Here is a 25,283-nt window from a genome sequence, read left to right as displayed (position 1 = left end):
CTGTCTCTCCCTCCTCCTTCCCCCTCCCTCTCTTTCATTTTGCTTATAAGAAACCTTGTTCTAATGATTATTTAGGTTTATTTTTTTTGTCTAAGGCATGAACCCATGCTTGAGCAAAATAATAAAATCTAGATTTTTACCTCATAATTTCTGGGTTGTGGTAAGTATGTTTCAGCAGCAGTTACCTTCCACATGAATTTAGAAAGGAACTATTTCTCCAAAAACATTTTGCTGATGTCTTTATTAGAGACTCATTATTTAAAGCATATAAAAAGCTTAATTGATTCAGATCTGAAACCTGAAACAGAATATCAAATTTATATATATATATATGTATATATATATATATATATATATGTTTTCCAAATCTTATCTAACAAAACCAAAATCTTTCTCATACTGGTTGAAATTTAATTCAATCCATAGTAAAATTATGTTATTTTCAAACACAATTTGAAGAGATAAATAGAAAAGACCACATCTGTGGCCCAGAGCTTCTTCTTGTACTAATTTATCATTTCTTATCATGAAACAGAAAAGCCCTAGTTTGTTTAAGGCTATGTCAGCAGCTCTTAAGCTTTGACAGGATCTACCGTACTGAAAACAATTTACATACATTCCCAGCAAAAGATTGACTCTGTTGTCTAGGAACCAGCCTAAGTACAAACAAGATTGTTGTCAGTAGATTGGTCAGTAAATTGGTGAGGACAATTCATAAAACAAAGAAAAACAAAACACAGTCATGAGTCTTGTGAATTATTATTTCACCAGTGAAAAATGAATACCCACATGAATGGGATTTCAGTGTCTTCTCATTACACCTAAGTGTTTCAGTAGATTTCATTGACCCTTAAATCTTTGAAACACTTATTTTAGTTGCCCTGGTACTCCAGTACCCATCATCTTGGAAAAATTATTAAGCAATCACATTCTCTTAGTTCTATTCTGACTCATTCCACAGGAATGGATATAGCAATACACTGTAGAAACAGACAAGCTGAAAGACTTTAGCTTTGATGATCTAATTTTATTTATTAGAAGACTAGAAGGAAGGAAGTAATGCCAGATACTTCATTCAGCCTTTCCCTCTATAAATGTTGCTCAGACTGACTGGCAACAACATTTTAATATGACTAATGATTGAATTGAGTTGGCAGAGCTACATGGGAAAATTTGTTTGGTGCCTCTTCAGTTTTGCTTGTAATCTGGGAAGTTTTAGATATTTGGGTATATATATATATTTACTAGGTTCTCATTGCTCTGAGAAGAGCCTTGCTTAATGCATAAAGAGCTTGTCTTGAAACCCATTCAATTCCTGCCTCTGACACATAACTCCTACTGAGGAGTTGCTCTCTAGGCAATATTCTTAAACTTATAAATTGTGAAGAAGCCACCAGCCATATTAATAAAGGAATTTCCTTACATAAGAGTTCCTTATGTAATAAAATCTCAGGTCTAGTCCCTGTCTCAAAAATATGCTTTTCAGGGATTTGAAATAGATCATTCAAGTAACATTTTCAATAAATCTTGTAAAATGTTTTATTTAAAAATTAGTAATGGGTAAGCAACAAAAAGTAGAGAAAATACAAGGAAGTATGTTGAGAAAGTAAGCTATTATAATTTCAAATAAAAGTAAGCATTGGTGGATAAAATAATGTATTCCACAGCCACTATTTTTTTCTTATTCTTTGCTGTGTAATTCATCAGGTCTACTTTTTATTCCTTACCCCTATAATGGTCTATCAGTTTTTGCTTTACTTCATCAAATCAGATTATTACTGAGAAAACATAAGGTCATGCACTTATTTAATAAATACCAAACTCATATTGCAGAATATCATATGAAGTACTTAGTGGAGATAGATTTGATAAGACATAAAACTTGCTCACATGGAGCTCACAGACTACTAGAAAATAATACACAGATAATTATAACCTATTATAGTCCTTTGAAACATGCATTAGAAAATTTTTCTAGGTAAGGTCTGAGAGATACTTATTACAAGGAATCAGAGAAGGATTGGCAGGACTTCAGCAGAGAAAGAAGGAGAAGGGCTTTCAGGTACAGCAAGCAGCCTAAGCAAAAGTATAGAAGTAGAAGAACATGTGTTTTGGAGACAAAAAAGTAATTAATTTTAGCTGGAATTTTAGAATGCTTAAAGGGCTCTAATATAGCAGTGCAACTAGGTGGTACAATAGATAGAGTGCCCAGCACAGAGTCGGAGAGACCTGAATTCATATGTGACTTCAGACACTTCTAGCTGTGTGGCCCTGGGCAAGTCACTTAACCAACTGTTCTTCTCAGTTTCCTCTTTTATAAAATGAGCTAGAGAAGGGAATAGAAAACCACTCCTGTATCTTTGCCAACAATACATGGGATGACAAAGAGTCAGATACAGCTGAAAATGACTTAACAACAGAAATAGAAGACATGGTTGAAAATGTAAGCTGATGCCAGATTGTAGAAGACCTTGAATTCCAGTCAAGGACATTTGAACTTTACTAGATAAGCCATAGAGAGAGCTACTAAAGATTTTTGAGCAGAAGAACTGCATGACCAGATCAGTACATAAAAGAAAGGTACCTCTTGTTCACTGCCTGGTCAACAGTTTCCTAATGTATATTTAAAATGGAGGTACATTGAACATGCATAGAATACAAATAAAAAATTTGAATTTTCATTATTTATATTACTATTAAGCTGTATCTAAAATTAATGTGAAATGTATATCCTTTATATTATTTCCCGTTGTCAAGTTATTACTTTATAATAAAGCAGTTTTTACATTGGCAAGAGCAAAATGATCCTGGAACTTTCCTCACATTTGTTCTCTACATCTATTTTTATGTATAAATAAAATTAATTTCATTCAGTAAACATCTATTGAATGCCTTCTATGTTCAAGATACATAATTTTGTTTTTCACAATTTATTCATACCAGAAATTGAGATTTAGCATGAACTATGATAACTATATGACAAACTGTTGATAGATATTTTTGTTTGTTTTTCTAGATACTTCCATAAAGGGCCTAGAAGAAACTTCCTCCTTAAAAGCCTGAAAACCCAGCACATGTAACACCTGTACTTGTGGATATAAACTGACAAAATGGCAGAAAATAATACTAAAAATGTAGATGTGAGACCCAAAACAAGTCGGAGTAGAAGTGCAGACAGAAAAGATGGTTATGTGTGGAGTGGGAAAAAGCTCTCTTGGTCCAAAAAGAATGAACACTCTTCTGATACCAATGCACCAGGTGCCACAGAGAAAGCTGATGTCCCTTTTGGGAACCCAGAGAGGAAGCACAGCTGTTCATCCATTGAGTTGGATTTAGATCGCTCCTGTGGACACAGATTTTTGGGGCGATCTCTTAAACAAAAACTGCAAGATGCTATGGGACAGTGTTTTCCCATAAAAAATTGTAGCAGTCGACACTCTTCAGTGCTCCCTTCAAAAAGAAAAATTCTTATCAGTGAACTCATGTTAGATAAGTGTCCTTTCCCACCTCAGTCAGATCTGGCCTTTCGTTGGCATTTAATTAAACAACAAACTGCCCCTATAACTCCAAAATCAGATAACTGGAGAAGCACAGACTTATCTGAAAGTGACATGAGGGATGTCCAGCTGAAGGAAAGAGGTAACAGGGAAGAAAGTATAAACTCTTTTTCACATAATCAGGTTCAGCTGTGTGACATGGCTACTGACAACCATTCACATAAATGTGATCCAAAAACTGATTCTGTAATGAACCTGACATCTAATAACAGTTTAGAAGATAGTGATATGGATTCAGATGATGAAATTTTAACACTTTGCACAAGTTCTAGGAAAAGAAACAAACCAAAATGGGAAACTGATGATGAAATGCTGCAGTTGGAAACACCTCCTAAATACCATACTCAAATAGATTATGTTCACTGTCTTGTTCCAGATCTCCTTCAGATCAATAACAATCCATGTTATTGGGGAGTAATGGATAAATATGCAGCTGAGGCATTACTGGAAGGAAAACCAGAGGGTACCTTTTTACTTCGTGACTCAGCACAGGAAGACTATTTGTTCTCTGTTAGTTTTAGACGCTATAGTCGTTCTCTTCATGCTAGGATTGAACAGTGGAATCACAACTTTAGCTTTGATGCACATGATCCTTGTGTCTTCCATTCTCCTGATATTACTGGACTACTAGAACATTATAAAGACCCAAGTTCTTGTATGTTCTTTGAACCACTTTTATCTACTCCTTTAAATCGGACTTTTCCCTTTTCCCTTCAGCATATATGCAGGACAGTTATTTGTAATTGTACAACATATGATGGCATTGATACTCTCCCAATTCCTTCATCTATGAAATTATATCTGAAGGAATATCATTATAAATCAAAAGTTAGAGTACTCAGGATTGATGTACCAGAACAGTAATTTCAGGGAGGATTAGTGGCATTTGACTGACTGATCACAAAAAAGCTCTTTCATGGCTTTTCCAAGTTTGTTTGGGGGTTGTTTGGTTTTTTTGAGGGGGTTTGCCATTTTGAAATTTTCTACAAAGGTAGAATCCAAATTAATTTGTGCCCTAACCTTTATTTCTAGATCCTTTGAGAGAGAGGTGGGACTGGTGATACTATATTATTTTGATATTACACACTTAAGGTTTTATGTATTTTAGGAATTAAGTCTTCTGAGGTACCTTATAGCAGTTATTCTTTAGATTTAAATTTCATTCATTTTGGGAATTATAATTGGCAGATCTACTGATATGTTTAAATCATTCTGTAAGTGGCAAACTGAAAATTGAGTATTTTCTATTTTATATGTTTCTTTGATGTATTACTGCGGTGTCCACCATATAAAGTATAATTCTTTGTTAATTTAGTTCTAACATTACCACTCCTATACATAAAATATTGTTTTTTTATCCCCTTTTTAACTAGTGCTTTTCCATTCTTCCAGAAAAACGGACCATCCTGTTAATATTTAGATTATGATTCAGACTAATATAGCAGGCCTTCATAATTTATTAATAATTGTGATCAAGATAACAGCAAACCTGCAGATTAAATGATACATATGATGGCATAAGAAGCTTATACAGCAACTGTCTGCATAGTTTCCAGGCTATTCTTTACTATGGATTCTATCATCAATTTCCTGTCTTTCTTCTTTGCCATACCTTTCTAGTCAAAAGCCCTTTATTTAAAAAAACTTACATTGTATTTTCATTTGGGGGGTTAATTTTGAAAGAATTGAGTATCAAAGGAAGGTTTAACTGAATGAGCTTTATTCTGCCAGTGAGGATAAAGCAAAAAAATTATATTTTAGAAGTATTTTTAACTATTTTAGATATAATTGTACCATTTAGTGTACTTGAAGAGATCATTTTCTAAGTATTCTGAAAGAGTTAAACAATAGAGATCATTACTTTCTCAATGGAAAGCCTAATAAATGCCTATAGTACTGTAATAATTCTAAAATGAGTCCTCTGATTTCAAACAGGCAGTTTTGTTTTTTTTTTATTAATGTCATAACTTTTAGGGTTTGGGACCACATTCATTTAGGAAATGTTGTTCCTAAATAGCCTCATTAGAGAGTTCCCTAGACTTATTATTTTGTACTAAATTCTACACACATAATTGCCACAGATTTTCACTGGGGACCAAATAAGGCATCAAATTTATTATTTTCCATTATTTTAGATTGGATTCAAGTCCAATATCTGAGAATTAGATAGCAGGGTAATAATGACCAAGGTGCTCATTTGTCTGGTATTTTAAAAGAAATTGATCCATACATTCCAAATATAATTGTTCCTGTCTTCAAAATTGAGTTAAGTCTTTAATGTGGCCTTGGGCAAGGAGAGGAAACCAAAAAAAAAAAAAAAAACACCAAAAGAAAATGTTGACAACCACAGTCACTAATTTTGACCTAATCTAAGGCATAATGAACCAGAACTAGTAATGATTGTTAATGTTGACAATATTTTTAATCTATTATTCTAAAATTAGGAAGCAGTTTATAAATAACATTTGAATGAGGGTTGAGAGAAATATTCTGTCAAACAATATTCCATTTAAATAACTAATTAAGAAATTCTATTTTTATTCAAACTTCAGTCTGCACTCATATAAATCCTTATTTGTCTTTCAGTGAGCTGCATTTTGCATTTACAGGCTTTGTTAAGTTAATTCATGCAGCCTGTCAGTTTTTTTACCAACTTTTTTTTACTTTACTAACTCCTTGTCTGGGATCAAAGAAATCCACTGAGAGAAATATCCAAAATATCCAAATTGTTCCATAATCAATGTCATTTAATTTATTTTTAGGAATAGTATTTCTATATTTTGCTAGAAACACTAATACTGCATCTTTCAATGATAGCTGAAAAATAAAAATGTTAACGGCATTACCACAAAATCAGAAACCAGAAGAATGGTTAACCTTTTAAGATACCTTACAACTATACCTTTCAACTGATGATCTTCAGTTTGGCAAGTCTCCTTGCACAAAGATTTTGCCTTGAAATGAAAAGTTGATAAGGCCATGGATTAATTTAAATATCTAGATACTTAATTTACTATCAAGATAGCCCCTTCAAAATCTATATTGCTTTGGATAAGAGTAAGAAAGTCTTGTACATTGGCTTATCTATTATGAATCTTTTATCAATATATTAGAAACTTGTCCTGGTTATTAAACTAACACTTCTAAATATTCACTTTGGAGAAGGGGTAGAGGGGGAAAAAAGCAAATTGCTGTTCATTTTTTATTATGAGGAGAACCTCCCTCCCATCTGCGATTTAACTTGTCAGAATTTGATAAGGAAAATTTCTGTTTCTATGAAACAATCATTATTTTAAATATTTTTCTTTTAAAACTTTTTATCAGTACTGATTAACCTAATTTAAGACTTGCCAAGGGAGAGAAAAGCATGGATAATTTTGTATGGAAATACAGAATCTAATTCTGTCAAGTCTTTTGTAATAGGTAAAAAATAGTGTTTATAAAGAAAAGTCATCTAAATAGCTTCATAATATTGTTTGAACTATGTTTTGGTATTTTTCTGTGATTTTCCTATTCTTTAAATATCTTTGTGGTACTAACAAATGTAAAACTATAAATTTACAATCATATTAGTATCCATGAAGTAGTTACCTATAATAAAAAAAGAACAAGAAATAGATTGATCCATCCTGAAACATTTTGCATTTCCTCCCTTGTATGTACTTCAATAAGAAGGAATTTAGGAAGTAGTAATAAAAAGTCTTGCTATTGGTATGATAGTGATAGAGACAGGGATGAGGGAGGGATTGATTTTGCAAGAATTGTTAAAGATTCAAAGAATGAAATTTTGAAGAAAGAATCCTTTGATTTTGGGGAATGTTTAACAGACTATCCAGTTAGTAGGTTTCACCTTCAGAATACAAAATCAAAGGAAGTTTTTAGATGTATAATTACATTGAGAGTAGAGTGTTTTAGGAAAAAAGACATAGGAAGTTAAAGATAAATAATTTGACTAAAAATTAACCTTGTAAGCATGAAGCAACTATAGCAGACAATTAAAAGATACTCATGAGAAAGCATTTAGCATAGTGGAACTGGGTAGAGCTTATTTGGCAAGGGGATGAAGCTAAAAGAAACAAGACAAAATTCTTAAATTAAAAATTTAGGCATTACCTTAGGGAAATCTCAACAGTGAAAGGGAGTTACTTAATCACTAATAGCTCAGCTGGATAAGACACTTAACTCTGATGTAGGAAGAAGCTTTGCCGGAAATCAAACTCGGCTTTCTATCAAATTTTCAGGACATCCGAGCTAGAGGTTTGGGGGTGTCGGGGTGGGAATTATGCTTCATCATATGCCTTTGAAAAAAGCTACAATGGAATTCTAGCTTCTCTGACAAATTGTATGAAACAGTCATACATGGTCTTCCTCTAACTACAATGTGCACTTAAATAATTCAGAGAGAGTGCTTTAATTTAAAAAGAAACCTAATAGGAAGAGGGTTGAAGGAAGCTTTTAGTCAGCTTTGGGGCTAGAATTATTGATTTGGTGATGGATCCTGTGTTCTCTCCTGAATTTAACTCTAGTCCAAATGAGTGGCTTTAATTTAAAATTTGAACCCTTGCAAATAATATGTTTTAATAAATAGTTAGAAATCTTTTTATCTTTTTTAAAAATAGAACAGATGTGGGATACAGGACACAATTTTTTGCCATACAAATTCATCATATTTTTATCCCTACAAGTAAGATGCATTTGTTATTTATTCATGAGCCAAAACCATAAAGAAGATAAATCAAATTATCAGCTTCCTGTCTCTCTTTAGTTTAAATCACTTTATAGATCCTATAATAGAAAGACAACTTCCTTCCTATGAGGAAAATTATGACCTATCTTCTTTAAAAACATATACCTCCTTTCCTTTTAAAATAAATTCTGACATTTTTCCTTTTACTCTTTATTGTAACTAGAATCCAATAAGAATATTTTATATTGATATGATATTGCAGATTTTTTTGAAAAATATTTAATTTAGGAAGCCTTTTTTAAATGACAGGTGAATTTCATAAAAGGGAAATTGTGGATTAAAACTCAAAAGAATGAACTATCTGAAGTCAAGACTTGAATCTAATATAGTTTCATTTTTCACTTGGAAAAAGTATCTCCTAATTTCTCTGGCTTACCATATTCAAATAAAAATCATCTTATTCCTAAAGATTTCTGAAAGCACAAGAACATATTTTAACTGGGCACACTGGGTTATTGAACAACAAGTACTGTATGATGTCTACAATATTCATTGTAAGTAGAGCTAAAATTTTTTATATTCGTGGTTAACTATTGTCACAGCCATTAAAAGGGTTGAAAAATTCAACTTAAGAGTAGATTTTTAATATAGATATTGGGCAACCAATAGAAATCTTAAAAATAATACTACTTAACCATCAAGAAGCTATGCCAATGAGCACATGAGCCACTGAAAGAGGAAATAGGAAAAATAAATCCTAATCCCCACCCTGTCTTTAATTTACTATGTGACCGTGGGTAGACGGATGTCTCTTTACTTCCCATTTCCTAAACTATAATGTAAGTCAATACTTGCCACATGGCTTCATTCTTTGGTGACATTTGAACTCCTTAAAAGTTAAATACCGTGCAACTGTAAGTTGTAATATGTGTAAGTGGTATTATGATGATAGATGGTCTAAGTACTCCCATTGTGGTAAGCAAATGGAGGATTATCCTCCATTACTACTAGGCAAGTTTTTGACAGTAGAAATAAAACATTAGTTTTAATTTGGTCCTGAGGATCCCATTATCCCTAAAATTGTAGCTGGTTATGCTTAAATTCTGTATTTAGATGAACTATAGCAATTTGGTACCCACATGAGATTTTATGAAGATTCAATTTTAAAAGTAATCATGGCAAAACTATCTGATGTTTTAAAAATATAAATAAAATAAAAACAAGGTTACATTTAATATCGTTTAATGAAACCAGAACCTTTAGGCTTGAGCCACAGTGTAAAAATTGATTTGTGTTTACTTAAAATCTATGCTGCCTTTTCTAGGATTGGATATGTAAAGAATATGAATTACTGATATATGGTTGATAAAGAATATTTAAATAGTTACTTCTTTTAACTATTGTATAGTCTTGTTGGTTGTTGACTTTCTGTTCCCTGTCTTCCACCAAAAGAAACATACTGTATTTCCATTTTGCCTCCTATTCTTGAAGTTGAATGAATATTAGGTCATTTTAATATTTCCTCATAGATGGAAGAGTTAAGAGAAATTTTAAGTTTTAATTTCTTAATTGAAATTTGGTAAATTAAACCTTTGTATTGTTTTTATCAGAAAAAGTGTCACCAATCACTTATTATGCGCCTACTATGTGCCTGGCACAAGGAATATAGCTATAAAAAACAGTACTTGCCTCATCGTTTTTACAGTCTAATGGGAGAGACTACAAGCCAACAGATATATGGACAGTAATATTTAGAATAAGTAGAAAGTAAGTAACGGAGAGAAGACACTGGAATTCAGAGGGGCTGGGGAAAGTTTCTTGAAGGAAGCCAGAGAGGTCATGGTTTTCACAATATTTTCAACAAAATGCTATTGTTAAGATATTAGCTGCTTTACATTATAATTTGAGTTTTCTAAATATTTAGTTTTCCATATTGGCACAACTCTTTTAACACTGTATTATGTGAAAGCCCTTGGCTTCAGGGCAGCTAGGTGACTTAGTGGGCTGAGACCAGACCTAAAAACCATTTTTTGCCTACCCTTGTATTCTCAGCCTCATACCCAGCATAACTAACCAAAAAGTAGATGAGAATCTACATTATAGACCTAAAGTATAATAGTTGGAGGTCCAGGAAAGGAAGAGGTGAACTTACCCTGATCCAAACACAATAAATCTAGTGTGCAGTGGGCAGTCCCCTCAAGTCCAAGACTATGTCTATATAAGGAACTTTAATTTTTTCACATTTAGGAATATAGGTAAATAGATATGGCTTCATTTTACATTGACAAACCAGTACAAAAAAAAATTTAGGTACATTACTGATTCATTTTAATATTAAGCATCTACTATGTGTTAAGACATACTGTGAATTAGGTCTGATCTTCAGTGAACTTAGTTGGGGCAGTGTGAATGAAGGGACTAAGCCCATCCAGCATCCTCTGAATATTTGAAAGAGAAAGCATTTTATAGCTGAGGAATTCCAGGGAAGACAGCTCCGAGACAGATGGTACTGATCCTTGAAGAAAAAGAATTCTGAACGACTAGAAAGGGAATGTATTTCAGTCAAATTACTCATATAACCGGCAGAAAAACACTGAGGCAGAAGATGGCATGTCATGGAATCATTAATTGCCATTTATAATAGGAAATACGTTTTGAAAAGTTAGTGTTATAGGGAAAAGTAAGTTTTAAAGTAAGGAGCAAAAACAACAGCCAGAGCTGACAGGCAAAGCCTGAAAATTCCAATCACAGAACATTGGTCAGAGGAGGGACTTCTCTCAGAGACTCTGGATGAAGCTAATGGCAGGTGCCTACTTAGCTGCTGAAAGTGAAGAGCCCAGAAAAGTAATTGTCTCCTGCCAAAACCATCTATCCTGTGAGAAATGTCAGGTTGAGCAAAGAATCTAGTTGGTGGACATACCAGACTAGTTCAGCTTCCTGACTTTACCTCTTTGTGAACTTATTTGCTCTGGTTCCTGGAAAGCTGAAAAGGACCCTGCAGTGAGACATTCAACCTCCCTCTGGGCTTACAGGCTGGTCCTGGTAGCTCAAGCTAGTCAGTGTAGTGTTTGTTCAACCTTCCAGCCCCTTGAATTTATCCCTAGACTAGTAGATTTAGTGTGACCTTTCCCTTACTTCCCAACCCTTAAACTCATTATTAAACCACTTACTTTACTTCCTGTGTCTTCCTCAAGCCTCAAGAAAGGACCCACAGAGAGATAACCTTGAATGGTGACCAGTAACTGTTTTTAATTGACATTTACCAACTAGTGTGTTTTACCCATTTCCCACATCCCTTGTGTAGGTTCCCAGTTTATCTTGTGTATCCTAACACTGGTGGGTTTGTGGATGTGGATCTGTTTGTTTTGGCACCCTTGGGTTTCATTGTCAGGAGTCAGTTACAGATCTTTCAGTAGGTATCAGATTGTTGTGGGCCTTAAAAGCCAAATGAGTAGTTTCTTTTTTGTTTTAGAGAAAAAAGGGGGGTGTCATAGTTCAATCTAGCCTACATAAATTATTTTGGCAGCTCTGTGAAGAATTAGGGAAGATACTAGAGATAGGACTAGGAAACTATTACTATAGTCCAGGTGAAGGTGATAAACTGAACTACAGAAGATTTAAGTGGAAAAATGGAATGGAATTAACAACTGTTGATTCTTTTTTAAATAGCAACTATTTAGATACAGGATGAGAGAAAAATTGAAGTTGACTTCTAGGATTCACCATGGATGTTTTTGTACTGTATGTGGAAAATGATCCTTCTCATAGGACAGCACAAAGATGAAGAGTATCACTGCTTTCATAAGATTCACAATCTTATTATTTTATAAACCAAGTAGAGCCATATCCCCATATAATGTTGCTCCATTTAATGTCATTTTCAAGAATTATAAAGATGTTAGTATTTGAGTCCAACTGAAAAGGCCCTTCTTACTATAATACCATTTAGTCAAACCTACAAGGCAAGCACAGTTTAGTCCCGATGACCATTTTGTTCTTGGATTGTTAATGAAAAATGTTTTAATTCTTTCTACTAATAGATTATTTAAATAGCCATTCTTTTGTCGATGGTAGTCCCATAATAAATAAAGGTATTAAGATAATGGCTCTGCTTCAGCTGCTTCAGAAAGACAAAGGAAAAACTTACCTAGAACAATGTCCACCCCAGCAAAGTCTAAAGTTTTTCCCCAAAAGGAAATAAAAGCAACTGCAAGATTTGAATTGATCCAGAATATTAAGAACCTACTCTTGCTTTAGCTTCCCGGCTACTTAACTAGAAAAGCTCACTGTGTGGTTATACAGGTGGCTTCTCTCTGCTGACTGGGCATACTGCAATAGCAAATGAGCAGATAGGGAAGCTGAGCCCAACTAAATCAATGCTATATTCTTGCTAAATAATTCTTCACATGCTATTGTTAATTAAACTTTTTTGATAATGGATGAATATTTCACTCTGTTCTTCCCTGAGTCAGATCTGACCCAGAATTTTTAGCATTATCACAAGGATCCAAATGATCTGAGCAGAACTGACTTTTTGGGACTATATGGCATTTAGGAGGTTATTAAAAACTGTCATGTGAATTTTATGAAACCCTTTACTGCAAGACTGCCAAGGGTAGACCCTCTCACTAGAACAAGAGAGAAGGTCCTCAGTGACCCAAAAGAATTAGTATGGTGTAATAATATGGAGGATAAAGATAAGCACTTTTTAAAAATATTTTTAAATATTTTTTCCATGGTTACATGATTCATATTCTCTCCCTCTCTCTTCCCCTCCCAAAGCTGACAAGCAATTCCATTGGATTATATATATATGTATATATATACGTATTATCATTCAAAACCTCTTTCCATAATATTCATTTTTGTAATAACCTTTTAAAATGAAAACCCTAAATCATATACCCATAAAAACAAGTGATAAATCATATGTTTTCTTCTGGATTTCTACTCCCACAAATTTTTCTATGTGGATAGCATACTTTCTCATAAGTCCTTCAGGATTGTCCTAGATCATTGCATTGCTATTAGTAGCAAAGTCTATTACATTTGATCATTCCACAATGTTTCAGTTACTGGGTACAATGTTCTCCTGGGTCTGCTCATTCCACATCAGTTCATGTAGGTCTTTTCAGTTTTTATAGAAATCAAGCAGTTAATCACTCCTTATAGCACAATAGTATTCCATCACCATCATATACCATAATTTGTTCAACCATTCCCCAATCAAGATAATGCCCCATTTTCCAATTTTTTGCCACCACAAAAAGCACAGCTATTTTTGTTCAAACAGGTCCTTTCCCATTTTTTTATTTCTTTGGGGTACAAATCTAGTAGTGGTATTGTTGGATCAAAGGTCATGCATTCTTTTAAAGACCTTTGGGCATAATCCCAAATTGCCTTCCAGAATGGTTGGATCAATTCACAACTCTACCAGCAAAGCATTAGTGTCCCAATTTTGCCACATCCACTCCAACATTTATTATTTCCCTTTCCTGTTATATTGGCCACTCTACTAGGTATAAGGTGGTACCTCAGAGTTGTTTTGATCTGCATTTCTCTAATCCGGGCATTTAGAACACTTTTTCATATGATTATTGATAGTTTTGATTTCTTCATCTGAAAACTGCCTATTCATACCCCTTGACCATTTGTCAGTTGACGAATGGCTTCATTTCTTGTAAATTAGACATAGTTCCTTATATATTTGAAAAATTAGACCTCTGTCAGAGAATTTTGTTATAAAATTTTTTTCCCAGTTTGATGCTTCCCTTCTAATTTTGCTTGCACTGGTTTTGTTTTTTACAAAAACTTTTAATTTTATATAATAAAAATTATTCCTTTTATATATTGTAATGTTCACTGTCTCTTGCTTGGTCTTAAATTCTTCCCTTCCCCATAGATCTAATAGGTACACTATTCTACATTCACATAACTTATATCACTATTTATTTAAGTCTTGGTATAGGATGTGAGATATTGATCTATGCCTAATTTTTGCCAAATTGTTTTCCAAAATTTCCAGCAGTTTTTGTCAAATAGTGAGTTCTTATCCCCAAAACTGGGATCTTTGAGTTTATCAGACACTAAGTTGCTGAGGTCATTTACCCCTAGTCTATTCCACTGATCCATCCTTCTATCTCTTGACCAGTACCATATTGTTTTTGATAGTCACTACTTTTTAGTACCACTGTCCTTCACATTTTTTTTTCATTAGTTCCCTTGATATTCTTGATCTTTTGTTCTTTCAGATGAACTTTGTTATTTTTTTCTAATTCTATAAAAATATTTTTTGTAGTTTAATAGGTATGGCACTGAATAAGTAAATTAATTTGGGTAGGATTATAATTTTTATTATATTGGCTCATGAGCACTTATCCATGAGCACTTAATGTTTTTCTAATTGTTTAGATCTAGTCTTAAATGTGTGAAAAGTATTTTGTAGTTGTGTTCATATCATTCCTCAGTTTGTCTTATGTAAGGGGTAAAAAGGGCTTTTGATTGGGTGAATATTAAAAGGTTTGGTTGCCAGGGAATTGAATAATTATCAATTCCCAATTAAAGAATAACCTCAAGTCAAAATGACTTTTATGGAAGTTTATTTACAAATTAGAAGAGAGAGAGAAAGTAAGAAAATTAGAGAGATGATAAGGTAAGATAATTAACCTGACAAACTAAATAATCCCTTTAGGTCCCTGGTTTAACCCAAGCAGATCCAATTGAGGCAATTTATATTTTTGTAGATATTCAACCATTTCATCTAGTTTTTCTTCTTCTTTATTAGAGATGAGTTCACCTTTTTCACTTATTATATTTGTTCTCTTCTTTCTTTTTTAAATTAGATTAGCCAATATTTTATCTATTTTATTTATTTTTTAAAAGAACCAACTCCTACTCTTATTTATGTTCAATAGTTTTTTACTTTCAATTTTATTAATTTCTCCTTCCATTTTTAGAATTTCCAATTTAGTTTTTGTCTGGAGATTTTTAATTTGTTCTTTTTCTAGTTTTTTTAGTTGCACGCCCATTTCATTGATCTCCTTTTTTTCCATTTTGTTGATATAAACACTCAGGGATCTAAATTTTCCTTGAGTATTGCTTTGGCTGTATACCATAGATTTTGATATGTTGTCTCATCATTGTCATCCTTTTCTGTGAAATCAGTAATTATTTCTATGATTTTCTCTTTTACCCACCTGTTTTGAAGAATTTTATTATTTAGTTTTCAATTAATTTTAACTTGCTTCTCCATGAATCCTTATTAATTATAATTTTTATCACATTATGATATGAAAAAGTTGTGTTTATTATTTCTGCTTTTCTGAATTTATTTGCAACATTTTTATGCCCTAGTACATAGCCAATCTTTGTATATTTACCATTTGCTGCTGAAAAGAAGGTATTTTTGTTTTTATCCCTATTCATTTTTCTCCAGATATCTATTAACTCTAATATTTCTAACATTTCATTCACTTCCCTTACTTTTTTCTTATTTATTTTTTGGTTCAATTTATCTTATTCTGATAGGGGAAGGTTGAGGTCCCCCACTAGTATAGTTTTACTATTTCCTCCTTAAGCTTTTTTAGTTTCTCCTTAAAAAATCTGGATGCTATACCATTTGTTGCATATATATTGAATATTGATATTTCTTCATTATATATATTGCCTTTTATCAAGATATAATTACCTTCCTTATCTCTTTTAATCAAATCTATTTTTATTTTAGCTTTGTTTGAGATCATGACTTCCTTTACCCTGTGTGTGTCTACCTGCCTTAAGTGTGTTTCTTGTAAACAACAAATGATAGGATTCTGGTTTTTAATCCATTCTGCTATCTGCTTCTGTTTTATGGGTGAGTTCACCCCAAAGGTTCCCACCCGAATGATGGACCCCATAGAAATAGAGTGTTTCCCACCCTTTCTCCTTCTGTTTCTATTTCTATCCTTCTCTATAATTGCAAGTTAGACCAGAAAGGGTCTCTCAGCGAGGTTGGGTAATGGGAGAAGGAGCCTAAGAGATTGCTCCCAAAATGGAGTCCCAAAACTTAGATGACTCGTTTTTTGAAGTCTTGCTGCATGAGAAGTGATGGGATGCCTTTGACCAGGGAATCAGAGTTTCAATGTCCAAAGAAAGATCCTCAGGAAGCCCTAAGGACTGAATTCGAGCTGGGATGTTCTCCTCATTCCTCTCTCAGTCCTCCTTCAGAAGCTCCTCCTCTCCTCCTTCCTCCTTCGGAGCCTCCAAGAATCCTCTCTGGTCCCAACTATCAGTAACTGTCACCAACAGCCTTCTGGTTCTTTTTGTCCCATCCCCCATCCTTACAGTATCCCACTTTTGTGTGGTGGGACTTTTTCCCACTTAATTCATGCATCACTATTTCCTATTCCTATCTTATGTTCCCCCCCTCCAAAATAATAAATCCTTATCTTGTCTTATCACTATACTAATTATCTATCTATTCCTATTCTAAGATGGGTTTTGAAGAGGTTGGTAAGGGGATGAGGGTTGCAATTTATATAACAATATTTACAGGGTACAAAACAATTTTGTAACACAAAAAGTTTTCCATTAAACACAATGTCTAAGTTTACAGTGTAACAATTTTCTTATCCTTAAACTTTTCTAAGTTATTATTTAACCCATCTATGATTTTAACAGAATTTTAACTTGTTTCTACTTTTAATATGTCTATCAAGTAATGCAATGCAACTATCTTATTATTCCTAACTGTTATCAAATTATGTTTAAACTACTTATCTTTTAAATGCAATATTAGTTTTTATATTGAGAATCTATTTTAGTATGTTAGTATTCTTAGTTATCTATCCAACAATACTTAAATATTTTATTCTTATGCTTTCCCTGCACTAGCTTGCTAAAAATTTTTTAACTTTCCTAGCCCTTTATGCACTTTCCCTATGTCTGATGTTCTAATTATCTGCTAAATTGTTAGTATGCTACAGTATTTACATGATTAGGTGTGGGAAGCCAATAAGAAAATAGATAAAAATCTGAGACCCTTCTTTTGACACCTCTTATGATCCATACCTTTTCTTATTGTAAAAAAAATTTTAGACTTATTGAAAAGCTTTGAGTCCTTAGCAGACCAGCAACTACTGAGTTAACGATTTCTCTCCTTGATAATTAAGAAGCCTGAACCCTAACAAACATTACTTAGATAAGACTGCATACTTAGATAAGACTGGAACCTTTAGTCTGGACTTTATTTGACCAGGTGCAAACCTATAATCCAGGAAGACAGGACTCTATTAGTGAACATCTCCATGAAATATTTCTGCTCCCAGAATTATCCCCTACTAATTGGTGGTTGGAATTTGGCCATTGTCCTTGTACCTATACCTTTACTTTTTAGACTTTAATAGGTTGTGTATGATTTGTGACCCCTTCACAGCTGTGACTCTTTCTTTGTGTTCTTTGTTTGAAATCAGTATATAATAAACTCCAAAGCCCACAGAATTCAGATCAACCTGGGCTAACCACTAGTCTGGTTGTTCTCATTTTCTTTTTCCTGTTTTAACAATCTGATGCCACCAAACGCCACTCAGAACCCTTACCATATAGAGGCTGGCTCTCTATAGTTAGGGATTATTATTTACAATTCTACTCTACTTTTCCAACCTATATTACATTATTTACACCATTATACATTTTTACAAGCATTAGTTTTGCATATCAATGTTAACCAGACAAGAAAATCATTTGATCTTCTCATGTGGTTAAAACTTTATGGAACTTGCAACTATTTACATTTTAGACATATATATATATACATTTTATATTTACACAATCTTCAGACCCTCGCTTATTTACATGCGGTCTCAACTAGATATCAGTTTTGTGTTCTCTTTACGTACTGTGCATGCAAAATACTCACTCTTGTTTTCAAAGTTGTCAATTTTCTTCAAGTTGCCTATAGATTTCTCTTGTATCTTGATGCCTTAGCATGGCATATAGCATCTATATGAATATTGTCTTCCTCATATGTGATTGTCTTTTTAAATTCTTCTTTTTTTTAAGTTCTGAATTTATCAAACACCATCCCAATGAACTTTTCCATATACAAAGTATAGTAGACAGAGATATTAGAGATTAATGTATATTGATGCATAAAAAGTCCCTTTCACCTGTCTACATAGGTTACTACATTGGGCTAAGTCTTTAACTGAAAAGATGGATGAGGCCTCAAAAAAGGCAAAGAAGCATACCAGTATAATGAGGTAGTCAAAGGTCTGAGAACATGCTGACAACAACAATGAACAAGAGATTTGGCAACTATGATGTATGTGGAGGCAGAGGATCTGGCCCTTCCTTCCACAGCCTCCTCACCTTCCCAATACCACCATTTCCATGAAGAACTTAAGAAATTTAAACCATGGGAGCATTCTGATGCTGAGTGGTTATCAGCTTCTCAATAGCTCAACCAAGAGATAGACCCCTGGGAGGAGCTTCTGGACTTGAGTAATACTATTGCTATTACTGTGACTGATACTATTCCTGCCATAATGTCACGGGATCCAGGTTTCCTCTGGACACCCCACACTCCAGAAGTTTCCCAAGTCAAAAAGAATACAAGAAATTCCTTTCCTTCCTTGCATTCTTGTTGTGCTGAGGAAAAGGTGACCCTGAACAAGAGACCCACAATAAGGAAAGACCCCTGAGAGAAACATTCCCCTTGGATTCTCTTAGATTTTTTGATGAACACAGATAGGCATCTCCCAGTTCTACTTTGATAAGCATCAGGTTATATCTAAGACATCTAATCATCCCCTGGACTATTCAAGTCACCCCTTGTGTCTTCAGGACACAAAATATCACTCCATCCCTGGTTAAGTGGTAAAAATCACCCCACTTCTGATTACACAGTACCATCATCCTATCTCCTCATCTCTGGTCATAAAACCCCTATCTAAAGGATATAAGAAGCCCAGACTACATTTCTTCTGGGAGGCAGTGTCTACTCTTGTACCTGTCTCCCAGCCATTCAACTTACATTCAATTTAATAAATCTTTTTTTTATTTTTAAACTAATTATTGGAGTCTGTCATTCCTGGCATGTCTCAATCCAGAGTTTTCTTCCAAGCTCTCCCACAACAATAAAGGATAAGATGGAGATGGAAGACTAGTTATTCTAAAACCTGTAATGCTCTCTCAAAAATACACATACAATCCATGAAAGAGTGGCTATAAGCTTGCAATGTAGCGGTGGTGGTAAAGCATATGTGTAGAAAATACAAATAGCCAACATAACAAACAACTCTGGATCTGTAAGGGCTTGTTGTCCTTTCTAACAGGACATGGAATCGGTTGTCTATGAGTCTGTTGATTGCTCAGCAGGACTGGCTGAGCCCAAATTGATGGGTTAGTCTGCTGCCAGGTTGTACCAAGCCAGTTCCTCATCTATGGAACTGGCTTCTCAATGAATTCAGCAGCAACTAGGATACACTGTGCTGGATGTGTGCCTCTGCTGCTGTGCACAGTTGCTGTACTACTGGAATGCTATGGCCAGAATGGATCAGAAGAATCAATCACTGGGCTTTTCACAGGATCCAACATCTCTAATGGACAGGTCAATCTGGTGGACTCCTTCAACTTGCTCTTCAATGTGCATCTCACTCTTTTATCACCTCTAGCCTCTGGTTCAGCTTGGCATTACAGCACTCTTTTCAGCAAATGTTCTTGTGCTCATCAAGAGCAATGACCCTTAGAATAGGAACAGCTTTGTAGTTCATTAACTCAAAGAAGGAGGGTCATGTAAAAATAAAAGGGAGACTGTAAAAATAATATAGTCAATTGATTGATTATTCGTTTATAAACTGATTTTTGATACTCTGCTTGCTGTGCTTGCAAAGTATCTTCAGCTTATATCAGTGAAGTGTTAATTGGAATTTGGGAAATGTCATCTAAAAGTATATATATATTTTCTATGGACACGTGGGGACCTTAAAAACTACATTTCCCGTGGTCCAACGGGTTTCCTGTTTTGGATTACGTATTCAAGGTGAGGGACTGTTTTAAATAGGGGGAAGTGACTTTGAACTTCCTCTTTAGCTACTCTTTAGCTACCAGGCACGGGAAGATAGGAAAGGTAAAATGCCTGAGGCAGGAGTTTGAATTCTTACAGGCGTGGTCTAATGATTTTATCTCTATCAGCATGGCTTTAATTAAAATACTAATTTCTACATTTATATCAATCTTTATTATTTTTAATCATAACAGAAGTGAAGCTCATAAATGAACTTCTCTTCAGGGCCAGGCACAAGAATGCTAAAGAGACTCTTGTTAGAAAAAAAAAATAAAATATTCATTGAAATATATAAGGATAAAAAAGATTTCTAACTCTAAGGGATTCTAATTCCACCCAAATAAAACTTGCTGGTTCTGCAAGGAACCATTTCTCCTGTTTTCATAGGCTACACATCCTTCCTGATCTGACTAACCTAAATTTTTGCTATTCTAAATAAACTACCACTATTAGCCTTATAATTCTTAACTTTGCCTTCAAGTTATAAAAATAACAAAGGCTATCTGGTTGAGTTTGAGTTAGGACTCAAAGTCCAAACCAAAGACCACGGGTTTCTTTGGTCTTCTCAGAGTTAAAACAATCTGTAAAAACAGCAGCAGATGGTCACTAGTGTTTCCCAAGTTGGGAAAGGAAAACATTTAACTCCTTCAGGTCTTTCTCTCCTTTCCTTCTACCTCAGACAGGTGAGAGAGTCTCTGTCAGTGACTTTGCCAACTGCCAGAGACCAACTGCTACTCCCAGAGAGAATAACTGTCACAGAAAAAAATTGTTAGACCTGAAACTGACACTGTCTCAGCTCTGTTTGAAACTCCATTTCTTTCTCAAGGCAGCTTCTCTACTTCTTATCTCTAAACTAATATAACAAGATCTAATTTCTAATATCATCCTTATAGTCAAGAAAGTCTGTCTTGTCAGATTTGACAATCCCTGCTGGTTCTGATAAATGTCCTCAGTTAAGTGTAGCTCATCCCAGTTAGATTTCCTTTTTGAAAGACTATGTTAAGCCTTATGCAGATGAAGGACTGAGGACAAAAGTGTTGAAGTGATCTGTGTCCTAAGGAAAATCAGTTGTCTTATTGGCTTCCTCATATGTGATTGTCTTTTTAAATTCTTTTTTTTAAGTTCTGAATTTATCAAACACCATCCCAATGAACTTTTCCATATACAAAGTATAGTAGACAGTGATGATTTATGAAGCAAAGAAGTTCAATTGCATACAGCTTGCTTTTCTGATTCAATATATAAAATATTCTATGTTACTTTCAGAGTTGCCCTGTTCATCTATTTCCTTCTCAACTTCCTTCTATTTGTTTCTGTGCATTTTTAAAATTTTTAAAAATGCTTCCATAGTCCTTATAATGTAATTTGAGACCATCATCTCTTCCTCATTGTTCTCCTGGAGTCTAAGCCATTTCTTTGATCAAATTTCTTAAGCCTTTCAAAGTTATTCTTTATAGTGTGATTGTTGTCATTGTGTCAATATTCTTCCTGGCTCTTTTCACTTCATTCTGCATCATTTTATAAGTCTAACTAATTTCTTTGATACCATCTCTTTCATCATTTCTTACCCTACAATAATATTTCATTATATTCATACCATATATTCCTAAATGAATCCTACCTGCTCCCTTAGGGTTTGTTTTTTTTTTTGCTACAACAGACAGCCTACTATATATATTTTTATATACATAGAGATTCATACGTACTGATTCCTTATCTTCCTTTGATCTGTGAGGTATAGAACTAATATTGGTTCTGCTGAGTCAAAGAATATGCAGTTTAATGGCATTTTAGGTATAATTCCAAATTGCCTTCCAGAATAATCCACAGCTCCCCCAAGAGTAGAAGAGTGTACACAGTTTCCTATAGTCCCTCCAAATACTATAATTTTCTCTTTTTGTCATCTTTGGTAATCTGATAGGAGTGAAATGGAACTCAGAATTGTAATTTACATTTCTCTGATTCTTAGCTATTTGGAACATGTGTTTTCATATATTTGTTGATTGCTTAAATTTTCTATTAGAGAAACTTACAGCAAAGATTTTTTTTGTAATAAGCACTTTCCCTCTAATATTAACTATATTGATCTTGTTTGTGCAAAAACTTCACTTCCATGAAATCATAATTGTCTAATTTCTCTTATGTTCTTCTTGTTAGTCTTTACTTGATCATGTACTCTTTCTCAATCCTTTTTTTCAAAAGAAATTTCCTAGCTTCCTCTTCTAATTTGTTTTGGCCTTTTATATATAAGACTAGTATACATTTGGAACTTACTGAGTTATTTATGTGATATGTTCATCTCATTTTAATTTCTGCCTCTATGTTTTTCAGTTTGCCTAAGTAACTTTTGTTGAGCAGAGATCTTTGGGTTTGTTAAACTAGACTACTGTTGCTTCTCTATATTGTGTACTTAATCTATGCCACTAATCAACCTCAATCCTTTTTTAAAAATTAATTTTTACTTTTTTAATCAGCAAAAAATCTATCTTTTCTCCCTCCCAACTTCAATTTGGAAAAAAAACAGCACAGATGAAAAACTATCCATCATATTTATATACTATAACTTAATTTGTCATTTTCCAGTTCATGCCCCCCCCCTTATTTTCCAATTCTTTGTCATCACAAAAATAAAAGCCACTATAGATATTTTTGTACATCTCCAGAATTTGTTTTGTTTAGGGCTAATCCTTCTTTAATCTATCCTTGTTCTTATTCCTCCTCCCTTCACTCCTTTCTCTCCTGTTTCCCTGTTGAATGAAATGTATTTATGTTTCAATCCTATGCATATATCTCTCTTTTGACCAGTTCAAATGTGAGCAAGGTTCAATTCAAGTGTCATTTACTCTTTGCCTTTTTCTTTTAGAGTTTTTTTTCAACCCTTACCTTCCATCTTAGAATTAATACTAAGTATCAATTCCCAGGCAGAAGGGCTAGGCAAAGAGGGTTAAGAGACTTGCCCAGGGTCACACAGAAAGTATCTAAGGCCACATTTGAACCCAGGTCCTCTTTTTTTGTTTGTTTGTTCATTTCTCCAGCTTACTTCTTGACTTCAGACTTTATTTTGAGGCTTTAATCTGTGCATTTCTAGAAATAATGTCTGGATTGATCCTACTGTTGCTTTCTTAGGAGAATTGAGTGTATTATTATTCCTAGGTCTCAGTTTGGGGACCTACAAGTCTTCAGTGCTCCCAAAGTAGTCTGATTTAGGGCAAAGCTTGACCACTGCCCATGTAAGTCCAAGCCTTGCAAGATTCTGACCTGGGTTTGGATCTTAATAACACTCTGTGGGATTGCCCCATTTGTAGTTTTAGTAGATTGTTGCTGGACTCAGTCACATCAGCCATCTAGAAAGCTTTCATGTAATATAGATAGGAATGAACAAAACTGCTGTTCAGCACCTATTTCTGTCTCTTATATAAGTCTAGACTCTTTTACCCTGGATCTGGGACCTTCTCAAGCCCTGATGATCAACCTTTTCTTGGGCTGAAATACTCTCTGTGCCAAGCTTCAGACCAGATCCTTTCCCCATTCTTGACAGATCTCTTTAGCTCTCTGCCTTTGCTGATATGGGGTAGAAAATGAATCATTGTGATGTTTTTCTTGGATATTTAAAAATCACATTTGGTCTACTACATTTTATAGACCTTTTTAGAGAAGCTAAGGGATGGGATGGGGGAGCTTGCTCTGTTTCTTCCATTTATTCTCTTTATCTTACCTCAGCCTTCTGACCTCATTACTTTTTTCCCTTTTTAAAAAAATTCAACTTTATTTCATTTTTAAGTCTGCATCATTTCTCTCTCACCTCTTCCTCCCCTTCATGAAAAAGCAAAATAAAAATAAAAATAAATCCATCATAATCATGTATAGTATAGTCATGTAGGTAAAACAAATTCTTATATTAGCCAAGACCAAAAGAGAAAAAAAAAATTCCTTAGTCTATATTCTGAATTCATCCTCCCTATCTGGGGGTAAGTAGCATGTTTCATTAGGCATGAGTCCTCTGGAATTATGGTTGGTCATTGTGCTACTAAATCTGTCAAGTTATTTGTCTTTACAATATTATTTTTATTATATAAATTGCTCTCCTTGTTCTGTTCACTTCATTCTGTTTTAGTTCATGTAAATCTTCCTAGATTTCTCTGAAACCATACTTGTCATTATTTCTTATAACACAATAGTAATTCCATCACATTTATAGACTATAACTTCTTCAACCATTCCACAATTGATGGTTACTCCCTCAGTTTCCAGTGGATGGATTCTTTTCCTTTTTCTTTGATTTCTCTGGGACACAGACAGTTGAAATATTACTGGATTACTGTATGATAATACATGTATAATGCAGAAAAATGTGCCTATTCATATCTTTTGACTATCAATTGAGAAATATCTCTTGCAAATTTAAAACCATTCCCTGTGTATTTTAGAAATAAGACCTTTATCAAAGAAACACAGCAAAGATTTTCCTCCCCCTAACCCCAATTTTTTTCTTTTCTTCTAATTTTAGCAAGTGTCCATTTTGGCTCCAAAGAATTTATCTCCTATCTGGTCATGAATTCTCCTATTTGTAGGACCTTTCATGCTTCTCCACTTTATATTCCACTTTATTTATATTACACTTTATTGTCTAAATCATGTACCCATTTGGATCTTATCATGGTATATAGCATAAGATGTTGATCTATACCTGTTGCTACCATTCTACTTCCAATTTCCCCAACAGTTTTTCTCTAATAGTGAAATGGAATCTTTATATTTATCAAACATTAAGTTACTATACTTCTATATATTGGGTACCTAATCTGTTCTGCTGATAAATATTACTAATTTAGTAATAAATTATTACTAAAAAATAAATATTGCTGATAAAACCGAATTGTTTTGCCAATTATGACTAAGTATAGTTTAAGATCTTGCACTTAGATTCCCTTTTTTCCCGTTTTTTTCATGAATTCCTTAATATTTTTTACCTTTTGTTCTTCCATATGAACTTACA

At 33.8% G+C, this 25,283-nt stretch overlaps 1 protein-coding gene across 1 annotated transcript in view; it reads left to right on the top strand.

Moving 5' to 3' along the window:
• The window catches only part of SOCS4 (suppressor of cytokine signaling 4), a 30,833-nt gene extending 25,921 nt beyond the window's left edge, over positions 1-4,912 (top strand). The window contains exon 3 of the mRNA XM_044661977.1: positions 3,017-4,912. Within this exon, the coding sequence (XP_044517912.1) occupies positions 3,111-4,421 (1,311 nt within the window). The 5' untranslated portion in view covers positions 3,017-3,110 and the 3' untranslated portion in view covers positions 4,422-4,912. The remainder of the gene's footprint in view (positions 1-3,016) is intronic.
• Positions 4,913-25,283: the final 20,371 nt, after the last annotated feature.

The sequence above is a fragment of the Gracilinanus agilis genome, chromosome 2 (genome assembly GCF_016433145.1).
Source record: "Gracilinanus agilis isolate LMUSP501 chromosome 2, AgileGrace, whole genome shotgun sequence".
In the NCBI taxonomy this organism is placed as follows: Eukaryota; Metazoa; Chordata; class Mammalia; order Didelphimorphia; family Didelphidae; genus Gracilinanus; species Gracilinanus agilis.
This window is presented reverse-complemented; position numbering and strand designations above follow the sequence as displayed.